The 13,414-nt window shown below is 44.4% G+C and overlaps 1 protein-coding gene across 2 annotated transcripts in view; it reads right to left on the bottom strand.

Annotated features, from left to right (window-relative positions):
* Positions 1 to 1,674: 1,674 nt before the first annotated feature.
* The window catches only part of PITPNB (phosphatidylinositol transfer protein beta), a 63,956-nt gene continuing 52,216 nt past the window's right edge, over positions 1,675 to 13,414 (bottom strand). The window contains exons 9-12 of one of the 2 annotated variants that reach the window (XM_047827307.1): positions 10,335 to 10,445; positions 8,314 to 8,436; positions 4,914 to 4,999; positions 1,675 to 3,710 (exon numbers count right to left, since the gene is read on the bottom strand). In XM_047827307.1, coding sequence (XP_047683263.1) covers positions 4,952 to 4,999; positions 8,314 to 8,436; positions 10,335 to 10,445 — 282 coding nt within the window. In that variant the 3' untranslated portion in view covers positions 1,675 to 3,710; positions 4,914 to 4,951. The remainder of the gene's footprint in view (positions 3,711 to 4,913; positions 5,000 to 8,313; positions 8,437 to 10,334; positions 10,446 to 13,414) is intronic. The other variant, XM_047827306.1, reaches the window with a different exon arrangement.

Here is a 13,414-nt window from a genome sequence, read left to right as displayed (position 1 = left end):
AGCACCAGGGGCCTCCAGCTGCCGAGCACGGCTTCAAATGCTCAGCGTGGCCTCAGATGACACGGCCTTGTGAGAGGCAGCTCTGGAATAACTGCAATTTCTACTTTTTCCCCATCCAATCTGGTTGAAGAACTGGTTTTGAAGAGACCGGCTGTTGCTTAACATTTCCAAGTCAGAGGACATAACCTCAAGTGACACTGGCGGGGTTCCCGGGAAGCACTCTGTCGGCAATAGATGCCCCAAGCTCGGAGAGACAATCTTCAACCTGTCCCCTAGCACCTTCCCTCCCTCCCCCGACCGCGGTAGTCTCCAAAACTGCACTTGCCAGTGTGGACAATCTGAAAAAACTCAGAAGTCCTAAAACACTGTAACATTCGGTGGCTCTCATGCTATCAGATCTCAGGGTCTAAGAACAGGCAGAACTTTCTCCTTCCAAATGGTCAAGAACAGGGAATCCCACACTGACCCCGTCGGTGCAGCTGCTGAGAGATGAACAGAGCAACCGTCAGTGAAGTGTCTCTTCCTTCCTCAGAGATGTCAGGAGGAGGCTGGGCTGCGAAACCACCCAGCTTAGCATGTTGGCAAGGGGAGAGAGAGGTGAGCTTTGGAAAAGCCAGGTGTTGGGTCCACAGTGATTTCAGGTCAACCAGGAGGGAAATGAACGGAAGAAGGGAGCGATCACACCGAAGAGGGCGCACCACACGCTCGGGGATGCGACGCCTCAGCTGACCCTCAGCACTCTGCAGCTGGGCGCTCCAGGGCTCAGCGAGCGGCCGGGAGGGGTGCGCCTGACCCCAGGCCCGCTGTTGGCAGCACTGGCCCGAGAGCGGCACTCTGGGCTCCTCAGGCCCCGGGCACCTGCTCAGCTGCCTTGAACCCGAACGTCTGCTTTGTCGTCTGTACGAAGCGGGCGAGGTCTAAGCGCTCTCTCCGTTATTGCACCGAGCTGTAATCAGCTGTGCATGCGCCTATCTCCCACGCCGGGCTGTGGCGTTTACTCCCCTGGGTGCCTTCACTGAGCCCTGCCGCTCAGCATCCTGAACGGCAGACCGGCCCCACGAGTGCAGACACGAAGTCTGAGATAACACACTAAGAAGATCACCTCGGAAAAGAACATTCGGAAACATAACACTCTACATGCATCCACGCGTGTGGCCGGCCACCTCTGCTGACGCTGAGCGGCTCTAGAGTGTAAGGCGAGACCACGGGAAAATAGCTGCGAGGCGTCCAGAAACAGGAGAGTGGAAATGGCGAAGTCCTAAGAGAGTTTGTGAAGCACTGCCCCGAACCAAAAAGCCGCCATCTTGAAACCATCAGACTGATGACAAAATCTTTACTGAGTGCTTTTGGAAATACTACTCGTTCTCCGTATTTATCCCCTTGAAATGTAATTTTTAAAGAACCTCGGAGACCAATAATAACTTCTTCAGTTTACTGCTTAGCTTTTAAAGGCAGAAAATTAAGAAACCAAACCTAACAGTTCAATGTGGCACAGGCACATTTTAAGAACGAGTTTGCAGTGAAAAATAAAAAAAAAAACCCACATCTTTTCTTTATTTTTCCCAGAGTGGTAGTGCCGCAAATTAGAGAATTGTTGAGAAAACGGCAGAGAAGTGGTCCACGGTGGTCTGAACCAGACGGGGCATCAGGGAAACAACCACTCAAGCACACAAGTGGCATTTTGTGATCAAATTTATTTTTTGTTTAAATTTCATTTACTTTGTTTTACTGTAATTTACACAAGAGACTGCCAAGTAAACTAGATATTTTACATTCACCACGCATTCCCTCAAATCTCCACAGTTGTTAGAAAAACATTAGAATCCATGCGCTGGGCTCTCATTTCCATGTGCGCCCCAGCTCCCGGTGATGCTACAGAGAGTTAAGTCCGTTAAAAGGAGAGGGCGAGACTCTTTATTTCACAAAATTAGCAATAATCTTCCTTGCACCAAACACTTTGCAGACAAAAATGATTATGCTTTGACAACACCTATCTTACAACAGTGCCCAGAGAGTAAACATCAGTCTTGATCCTGAGTACACGGAGGACATATGCAACGTGGGGTCCGTAGCCAAGGCTAACAGGGCATCGTGGGTGCGGCAGTGATCCTAAACACCCCGGTCCGAGTCACTGCCACCGCCTCGGTGGGGACACAGGCCTTGTGGGCAAATGAGAAGCGGAGCGGGCAGGACTGTCAGCAAATCAGATTACAAACTGATATGACCACAGGGGCCGGTGTGCTGTAGGAGGGACGAGAGGTTAAAGAAGACGGTTTGTGACCGGAAGGCTTCAACAATATCATTCTAGTCAAGCTTCCAGGACTGACAGGAGAAAACAGGTTTGGACAGAGAAAGCTGATAAAAATCTTACCTAGCTTCGTTTCCTTTTTTAAAGAAGGAAGAAGGAAGAAGACAAGGTGGCCGAGGCTGCTAACCAGCATGTTCGTGACGCTTACTAGTGACGGGTTCCAGTGGCGCCCTACTAGACAGCACCTCTAGTGAGGGCTAGGCCCTCTGCAGGGCCTCGGCCTAGGAAGGTGTGCGGACAGGCCAGTGCTGCCCCCCCAATTCCTCCCTCCCTCCCTGCTGTCTCAAAGGCACCTTCTCTCTTAGGGTGTATTTCAATATGAAAAGAGCAAACCGTCATCACTATCTGTGTTCTACCTCGTAAGCTGTGAGGAATCGAGATCATTTGCATAGTTTCCAAGCTCTAATTTCAGAAAACAGTCATTCCAGAAACAAGACTCTGCAGAAATGCTCTACTTCCAAGTTTTCCTGCAGCCTACAATGCTATTAATTTCTTCATCAATTTCTTTGCTTGCCTAACAGGAGCCTGAAAATTGTATAGTGTTTATTATAAATCACAAGCCGTCATCTCCATTTTTGCTAGGTTTGATGTAGAAAAATACTTGAAATTTAAAATACAAAAATCCAATAAAAACCGGAACTTTGTTTTTTTAAAACGATTTTTCCCTCAGGGCAAACAAGTTAAAAATTGGCAGGTAACTACACTCCTTACTAATAGACATTGTCCAATTTGAATTTAAGATAATAACCATCCAGAAATAAATCGGTATAAATACATTCAGAGTTTACATTCCAGATTCATTGGAATACCAAAAGATGTTGAATAAATTTTTCTGTGGGAGTCTGTTGCTTATGAGACTAAAATAAAATTTTATAAGAGACGGATTTAAAAGAACAGAAAAGTAATAAAAGGCTATGTTGTGTGTGTGTATACACACACACACACACACACACACACACACACACACATATATTGGTCCACAATTCGACATTTATGAAACATACCAGCTAGTATTACATTGCAGTCAATTTGTCCATTAATGGCATTACTCTGATAATTATTAAAATCTGTTCCAGGTATATATATTGAAAATATTTTCTTTTGCATTCTTGCTGAAGATAGGTACAGTACTTTGGAGAAATTGTACTAATCCCTTCAGTATGTTTGTATGTACATATATACACGTGTGTGTGTTTTGATCTGTAGCTCTACATGCGTCTTATATACAGCTACAGACACACACACACAAACATATATACACACGTGGTTGGGAATCTGTGCACGTGAGTACATAATCACAAGCACACGTCTGGGAAACGTCAACACTGCAAGATACTGGTCAGATTCTTCTTCACTCATCACTGGCTGCACTTGTTCCCCTCACTTGACCTTGATTACGTAACTGTAAGAAAAGCGAAAGACAGTGCCATGTGTTAAAATACAGAGACACACAAAAAAATGTTATCATCTTGTCACACATTCTCTGGGGCAGGGGGTGGGGGGGATCCTCAACACGGCAAAACTTCTGGCAGAAAATGTACCCCATATACTACATTTTAAAACTTTAATCTCTTGAAGATTTTGGTCTTACTAATGGTATAACATCTTGTTTCATCAGAGGGAAAATAAACTGCAAGTGGAAATAAGTCACAGAACTTAGAACTTAACAAAAGTAACCATAACTTAATTTTTTTTTTTTTTTTTAAATGAACACTGAATTTAAACAAAGGGCTCTGGAGGAATCCTGGCAGAGTTCATTCATTCTTATTTGTACGACTACTTCTGTTCATGACTGAATACTTCATTTCTCCCGTGTTCAATAACTCGATAATTCGAGAGCAGGGAGCCCATGTGAGGGGGCAGCAAAGAGCCACAGTGAGTGAGGAGAGTGTTTTAATCTTGTTCTTTTCCTCAATAAACATTATAGTTCAATAGTAACAACTGATGATTTGTGTTTACTCACACTAGTTTCAGTACGTGGGGGAGATTTTGAGGCTCTTTTCTCCCCCTTGAGGAAAATCTCTTCTCTGGGTTATGTATAGATTTGTGTTAGGGAAATAAGGCCGTAGAAATATTTTATATTACAGTGAAAACCAAAGTGTATTTATACATATTAAAGCTAACTATAAAGGTTAACTAAAGATTCAACATGATGGAAGACATCCAGATGTTCAGAAAAAATTTCAGCTACAAGGAATCACCGAGGTTGGCCTTTATGGTATGGGACGAAGGAGCTCTGGTTTAAGCTGTTTTTACATATTTCCTTACTAACCACATATGATCCTATTGAGAAATAGGTCAATTAAGTGGCCATCAATGAAAAATCAGCTGGCTTCTAGGATAACACTACGGTATGCCGGGCAGCTGGTGTGTGTCTGACCCTAACACTAAGAACTGGAGATGACTACATTCAACCTGCTCCCACAGATAAAACTCTTACAGAAGAATAACTCAAGTGTTCCATGTCAATCTCGAATATATGTATCTCTTTCAATTCTAAAAATTAAACCACATTGAACACTTAGTCTCTGCTCAGCAAGTTAACTACCCATTACCAAAAAGGTATTGGTTTTTAAACATTCTTTTTACCCGGGTCTTCACTTACACAGTTTGATATTGTCTCTGACCCTACAGGGGACTCATCTAGACATCAGCAGCCGACGTGCCTCGGACGGTACCCTTCTTACGCATCTAAACGTAAAATAAAATCATGAGCTGCCAAAATCACAGACTCTAAATTGGGTTAGTAAGCAGGGGGAGAAAAAAAGATCTAGGAAAGATTGTGAATGACCACTGCCTATTTATAACCACATCCACATTGAGAATGAAGTTCTGAGGCCCCTCCAGTAACACTGATCTAAGGAAAATCCTGCAAAAGGCTTTTCTTGTAACAGCACACACACAAAAAATGTGTATCTATTCTTGAATCTAGGAAACGGAAGCCTGCAGACTGATGATGTGGAATTATCAAAGACGGCCAAGGGTAAATGAACTGTTCACCAATACAATGTGAGAAAATGCCCCGACGGTCTGAGTCATATGTTCATAGTCCCTAGACCAGACAGGAAGCCATGAGGGGTGGCCACCTCTGCTGCTTCTGAGACCAGAGTCCCTGACAGGAGTTCTTTATGGGAAGTTTATTTATAAGAGGGAGGACAAGAGGAAGAACAAGTGAGCATAGGCACAATGTATGAGAAACAAAGAAGGACATAAGGACACATCAGAAAGGACAGGCATTCATTACAGTAGCCTACGGACAATTTTTAAAAAACTCAATGAGAGAATCAGAAAAGAGCGGACAGAAAAGGAACAGATGTAATAAACACACTTCTGCAAGTAAGTCAACACTTCTCCCCGACCCCCAGAAGTGCCAGTTGTGAAATACAAGCACAAAGTTCACCCCCAGCACTTCTTCAGCAGCTAAGCCTAACCCCGCACTTCTCTTCAGGATTCCAGGCAGGGGCATTCCTGTCATGCCTAAGCTCTCAAGATGCAGTTCCTTTTCTCCCGGGCCAAAACCCATTTGAAAGAAATCCAGGTCTTAAAATATTTGTGAATTAAGAAGAGAATTATAATGTATCAAACTCCATCGTCAGGTGTCAGGGAAACAGGACGTCAAGAAAAGGGGAAATCCCTCTGTGGTGATGAGGACTCGGCAACCTCAAGCCCCACCGTGAGGCAGGTGCTTTCTGGGTAGGCGCTTTGGCCTGCAGGCACGATGCCGCCCAGAGCCTGAAGACGTTCACAAACCAACCGTAGGGCTCAAAGCAACAGCAACGTGATGCGGAATAAAGCATTCCCCGATGACCCACAGCAAAATAACTTAAATGGGATTTTACGTGACGATGATCAGCATATAATGCTGAAATTGCCTTAAAACGTTTTTGCAATATTTAACAAAGAAACTGCCACGTCCCCCCAAGCCCTGAACCAGCAAGAGACTTCTACCGACGTCATGTGGGAATCCGTCAGTCTGAGCCGTACAGGCACGACAATGGTATCTTCGGATAAATGGGGCTTCTGTGTAACTACGCATCTACCTTATGGACCCGCTTGGAGAAGCAAGAAGCTGAGCCTGCAAGGCCCATGGCAAGAGGTGGGAGCGGGCACCTCTACCTCCTGGTCAGGGCACTCACTGTGAGTACACTGGGACTGCTCTGATTTCTGCTGTCCTGACACTGAACTTGGCAAAGAAGGGAAGAGGTCCCTGCCAAGTTCTGTCTTGGGGTTCAGAGCTCAGACCACAGAGGGCTTCATCCCTCACCCTTCAACCATGACCTCTTCTCCTCATGTTCTGGACAGTCCTTGCAACATAAAAATGAAAACCAAAAGCGAACCTCCGTCTTAAGGGCTCAAATTAAGAAAAACAGGTTTTATCTGAGCGCTGGTAAATCCTTTTTGAAGACACCAAGGCTGTGCCATGAGCTTAGTGAGAATGAATGTAATCATGCTGCTTTCTTTTTTAACGTTCAGCTGAGTCTAGCTGCCCAGAGGGGCTGGAGACAGGGCTGGCAGGTGTCTCCGGAGCACATGGAGGGAGCAGAGCCAACCAGGGCAGGGGAGGAGGGACCGAAACTGGGTGCTGGTAGGAGTGCTTCTTAGAGAAGGGCATTGGACTCTTGAAAACGGGAAGACAGAAGTGGGAGAAGGGCATGGGGAAAAAAAGGGGGGGCAAGTAAACTATGGTTTACTCTTGGCTGTTTAAATATTTAGGGACCAGCCTAAAAATAAGGGGGTGAGGGAGAGTCCTCCACACTTGCCATTCTACCACCCTACTTCCAAGACCCAGAACTGAAAGTCATACTCTCAGTGTGAGAAACGGAGGCAAAAGAGGTTTCTATTGTCTGGCCTAGAAACCGAACTCCAATTTACAATGTTGTCTCCATGGCAAAACAGGTTCCAAATTCCAAAAAATCAACTTAAAAACTTTTGGAACAAAATCCATTCATAAACTGGAGACTGCTGAAAGTTTACTTTCTGTATAAGATAAGGTTAAAACATTTTATTGCCTTATAAAGAAAATATGTCCTAGTCCTCTCAGAAGGTTTGTATAAAGCTAATTAGAAGCAGATCTGCCGTAATCACCAAAAGTAAGCAATTTTAAACACAGATTCTTTATGATGCTGTGTGCCAAATAGATTTCCTTCTGTGCCAAAGAACCTGATTTGCTGCCACTCTCCTGTGATTAAGTGGAGGTCCTGCCTCACACACAAGCGTCTGTCAAACGCTCCCGCCTTCAGGGCTTCCAAAACTAGGACCGCTGGCGGGACTCTGGACGACTGCATAGAAACCACCAGCCCATCCCGGACATTCCTTGGGCTCACGTCCCCCAAGAGGGCCTTACTTTCAACTGAAAAGCAGCGTGGCCCAGAGCAAAAGCAGAACCAGACACTTCTAAGAGGAAGTGGGAAGAACCCATCCCTGGCAGAAAGGGGGCGCTCACGCGCTGCAGGGTCTGCCCTGCCCGCCGGGGCTGGGCAGGAGCTGGGGCAGGCTTTAACTGCCAAACAGGGCTGGCTGACCTCCAGCCCAAGCATCACCCGAATTTCTGCCTAAAGCTTGCTAAAGAGCTAAGGATTAAGTGCTAGCTGTGGGAGGGAATCTCTGGAATGTGTGACAATATGACTAGCCTTATCTAACTGACAGTGATAACAAAATGAGCCAAAGGCAACTTCGTCTGATAAAGTGAGTGTCTAAAAGGACTATGAACCAAGTCCCATCACAGAGAGCTGATGCATGACAAAGTATGAAACCACTGGGCATTTTACAGGTACAAACTCCAAGTCCATAAAGCTCTAGTCTACTTTCATGGAAGATGCTCAAATAAAGAGAAATCAGAACATGCAAAAGGATGTTAGTGTCTAAGAAACCCAATTCTGATGGAGGTATATATTGAAAAATGGCCTGTAATGACACTCTTCTTAATTCTAAGTCTACACTTACTAATAAGCACATACATAGTTAGAAAGGGGAAATGAGAGTTTCCACAGAGTGGGAAGTCTTACTGTTTCTAGTTCTTTCTGAGTTTCATCCTCCATTCTCCTAATGTCTTCCATTGTCAGATCAATCCACTTGTCAATCCAACAAAAAAGTTGGCGATGAAAGTTCGTAAATATCCTTTTTTCTTGCTTTTAAAACAAAGAAGAAAAGTAGTATAAGATGGCAAAAATAGAAGATTAGTAACATATTAACTTTTACAAACCAATTAACCCATGCAATCTACATATACTTGGAAAAGACCACTGTGTCTTTTGTATCATTTTGTAAAACAAAAGAAAAAGAAAAATCTCCCTGTGAAATGTGAAATCTCTCCCTGCAAAGGCAGTACAACATGTCAGGAACTGAAAAAAATGTGATGTGCACGTTGTGATCCAACATAAACTCCCGCTAGACGTGGTCTATTTGTACCTTTTTCTAAATCTGGTGACCAAGGGTCAACTCGATTTCTTCCGCTATAAAACAATACATGGTCATTCTTTTTTTTTTTTTTTTAAATATTCTTTTTTTTTTTTTTTTTTCAACGTTTATTTATTTTTGGGACAGAGAGAGACAGATCATGAACGGGGGAGGGGCAGAGAGAGAGGGAGACACAGAATCGGAAACAGGCTCCAGGCTCCGAGCCATCAGCCCAGAGCCTGACGCGGGGCTCGAACTCACAGACCGCGAGATCGTGACCTGGCTGAAGTCGGACGCTCAACCGACTGTGCCACCCAGCCGCCCCAATACATGGTCATTCTTAACTTCTCTGCGATTCAAAGAATATTGTGAGGTTGAATATAATGGGTACGGAAACAAAAGAATCTTGGGTTCTTTGGAATAAGATGTTTATTTAAATTAAGGATTATTACATACTCTCCGTCAATTTTTCTACTCTAACGTTACTCTCACTCTCTATAAAAAAACCATACATTTAATGAGTGGTTTTAATTGCTACGTTATTTAAATGTTACTAAAATTTCCCAAGAAGAGAGAAAAGCTCACTGAACAAAAACAGTACTTTAATACTTTTGGACAATCTTCAACTTTAAAATTTCTTTCCATGAACAGAAGGGACTTCATCAATTACATGTGTGACGAACTAGATTGTTAATCTATTACTATGATCCAAGAGGAAGGAAGGAAGCCAGTATTTACAGAGTGCCTACCATGGGCCAGCTGCAAGCAGGCCCAACAGTAATCACAGTGTCCAGCACATTAGGAACCTTTTTTAAAAAAAAACGTCAGAGTGGTTACAGCTAAAAAGTAGAAAAATTATGGTAGGACAGATACAACCATTTGTGGATTCAAAGGTATAACAGGGTTTCTTTATAATGATAATAGAAGAAATAGTCACACTACAGGAAAAGTAAACACCAAAGAAACTTTCCATATTTCTTATGTGTTTACAACATGTGTGTTTCTTTATACAGCTGCAATTTTCTCCTCCTTCTAGATCAAAGTGTCCATGTTACTTTCACTTTAATAAAGACAGCATACGAAAGAGGTAATTAGGATTCGGGTCCTCAGATTCTGTCACCCTAGGTTCAGAGTGTAACTATTCTCAGTAAGGACCTCTAAGAAGACCTCCCACGAGAAAGTGCCAAGTACGTAAGAAAGTGTGTGTTGAGAGAGAGAGAGAGAGAGAGAGAGAGAGAGAGAGAGAGAGGTTGTGGAGGATGTGAGCGGGGAGCCAACTGAGGTCGGACAGAGGAGCCCCTCAGCAGGCAAGGCCTGGCCTCTCCCTCCAGCCAGTGCCAAGACCCCAGGAACCCTTGGGGACATGCTGTACACGGAGAAGCTCTCTGTGAAAACAGCTGGGCAAACCATCGGGAAAGCATGTTGAACAAAACACGGCTACGCTCCTCCCCAAAGAAAGCTCCTTAAAACCTGCTGGTATCTGTCTGCTGTTTCTAGGCAGAAAAGGGTAGAAAGGAATTATACAGAGACAATAACTGTTACCTAATAAGCGAGAAAAAGACATGGTAACAGAAAATATCCCACTAATAGCTACCTAAATTTAAGTCTCCGCATTTTGAACAGACGTTACCTTCTGAATGAAGTTTTCTACTTTGCTTTGCAGTCCCCACCACTTGAATTTGATGGTCACCAGCTTATAGGCACACATCTGAGGGCAGTCAGAGTTGTTTGCCAGCTCCTTCTAGATGACGAAAATTGAAAAGGAGAAATCGTGACTTCAATATTTGTTTTGATGAAAAGTGACCGTTGTGGAGTGACATCACAGACACAGGTGAAGAAAAGTACAATCTCACATGGGTTTAGTTTAGGTATTTGGAAATTCGAAATCATTTTAGCAACAGCAGCAGTATTCCCCTGCTGCAAACCCTCCTTCCACAGATGAAGTTACTTCTTGGCTCTACAGTTTAATAGGTGCACTGTTCTGCCTCAAATTACACTGTTCAGATTTTCTATTAAATACCAAATTCTATCCACGTCGTATCAGTAGTGAGCTTTAATACATAAGGGTTCACCTAACGCCATTACTGCACCGTCCCCATGGATGTGGTGAGGCACAATAAAGAACGATCAGGAAGTTTAGCCGTCTTCTGTGTCTTTCTAACGCTGGCATGTGGAGTGGCACTGTTTATTAACTGAGGTATTCTCACTACAAGGGGGATCTGAAAAGGGACGCGGCAAGCAGGAAAAACGGTCTACAATTACCAAGTGTTTGACATCCTGGCTTGAATTTGTACAAACGGTCACACCTCATAGTTGAAATGGCACAGTCAGAGAATCAAATCAAGAGTTGTTAGGGTAAAAAGGTGGTGGGGGGGGGGGGGTATTTTTTTTTTTTTTTAAAGGAGCAAGGGAAAGAAATGAGGGGCTATCTGGATGGAAAGAGACTAAAGAAGTATATAATGTCTATAATTTACTTTCAGAAAACGTTAAAAAGCAATTAGAATTTGGAACCTTAGATTATGTCACCCTAGGTTGAGCCAAAAAACTTTTAAATATGTACTTGTGTCGAGAGAGGGGGAGAGGGAAGGAGGGGAAGAGAGGGAACACAAAGATGGTGAAGCATCAACAACGGCCGAACCTAGGTAGAGGTGCTCACTGTTAGACGCTTTCGGTTTTTCGGCTAATTTTGAAATTTTCATTGTAAAAATAAGGCAGGGAATTGCAATCTATGGTTACTACTGCCCGTTTCTGTGAAACTTAGCACAGGCTTCTGCCTTAGCAAGTTCAGGATGCTCGCGTGTTTATTCGAGGGGAAGGGTTAAGTAGTGGGTGAGCCAGGAGCTCACGTGGGTCTCCCAAGGTGTGTGTGCAGGAGCCCGAGACAGTCCTGGGCCGACCCAGAAGAGCGCCTGGGACGGGCTCACGGTAGGGAGCAAAAGCAGACACGGTCCCAGCTCTGGGGCTCCCAGTCTGTATGGAAAGCAGGCAGGTATCAAAGAATCACAGACTGCAGGCACGGACAGGGGAAAGGGCCATTCTGTAAACTCTCGGGCCAGGGCTGGTGCACCTGCAAGACAAACGCTACGTCTCAGGACCCCTGTGGGGACTCAATCAGGTGGTGCGAGCCCCGTGCTTACCTGGGGGAACTCAAGGGCTTACCACATATTACTTCACTCTCTTATTCTTTCATAGAGCAGGGATTACCGGTTTCAATTTGCAAAACAACTTTAGATAATGTTTCTCCAAAGAGTACAAGGTCATGCGGAACACCGTGGGGGCCCTTTTTATAAAAACGGGATGGCCAGGTGAAGAGATGAAGCAGTCTTTTAGGGGTTCCTCCCCCTCATTCACCACTGCTCTCAGCTTCACGCCACATTCAGGACATCACGACGCCAGCATCGGTCACACTGTGTGCCACGGTCCCTTCTTGTCAGCTGCAACCCATTCGTACATCCCATTTTCAGTACGTCCACTGTGTGTAGCCAGTATTCGTTCCATGCAGCCATCATGTACACAAATTCGAAAAATGACGAATTCCTAGGTCATATTCAAAAACCTCAAAATGATTCTTCATTTAAGCAATCACAGCACCAGACCACATTTCCCCCCAGATCCTCAGTTAACGTTCCAGTCTCAAATGCATTCTAAAGACAGGATAGATGGAAAAATTCTATCTTGGTATTATTAATATGACTCCAAAGTTCTACAGAGTCCTGCGTGATTGATCAACTTCTCTCAGAAAATCTCTTCAGTTGTAACATTTCATCTCATTAATGAGCTGGTACAGGGGTTAAATCGGTGAGGTACCACCACAAGCGTTTAAATAAAAACACGATACACAGCAAACTGTCCTGGTGTGGGTGAATTCTATGTCAACAGAAGAACTTGGCTGGCTGAGCTCTACTTCCCCATGACTTCCCTCCCATAAAACAGAGCACTAACATCATAATTCAGCAGGGATGCGTATGTACACACCCACACGTATCCGATCCCATACACTTTATGAACAGGTTTAATTCGGCAAGTATTAAGAGGGTGCCACTTACAACCCCATCTGTGCTAGGTGTTGTAAGAGGACACAAAAGCGGCCGGGAGAGAGGAGAGTAATTACGTGTGCACAAATAACGACAAAACCACTATCCTTGGTGCTAAGGATCTCTGCCAGAAGGGACACCCTTCTGTCGCTGTGGCCCCGGCCTGAAACATATTTGCAGTTCCCCCTCCCTAGCCTGCAGACCCCACGCACTTCAGCTGGGCTCCTGTGTGTGGAACTAGCCCAGCAGCCTTCCACAAGACATAACTAGCTTCTGAGTGCCCAGCCTCACTGAGACTATCACACGGCTGGTCTTTCACAGATCGTTTTTTTTTCAGTAAGCAATGAGCCAGTATTGAGGTACTCTCTCATTCAACGAGCATCACTGAAAGCCTTCATGATGAAACACAATTTGAAGAAAACATGAAGAATATAGTATTTAAAATTATGAAATACACCTGCTAAACAGTAGCCTTAGACTAGGAGTAAGGGGATGTGGGTTGCAGTTCCCATTATGCAAAGTAACTTCCTATGCTAGGTGGGTAGGATCCTTAACCTCTCTGGGCCTTGCTTCTGCCAGTAAAAGGAAACACTGGGCTCAACTTTTCGTCTTCCACTGATGCAACGCTAAAAGGGTCAGTGAACTTAGTTCCTCCAGGGTCAGGGACGGCACATGT

Source organism: Prionailurus viverrinus, chromosome D3 (genome assembly GCF_022837055.1).
Source record: "Prionailurus viverrinus isolate Anna chromosome D3, UM_Priviv_1.0, whole genome shotgun sequence".
NCBI classification, from domain to species: domain Eukaryota; kingdom Metazoa; phylum Chordata; class Mammalia; order Carnivora; family Felidae; genus Prionailurus; species Prionailurus viverrinus.
Note: the sequence above shows the minus strand (reverse complement) of the source record. Positions and strands in the feature narration are given on the sequence as shown.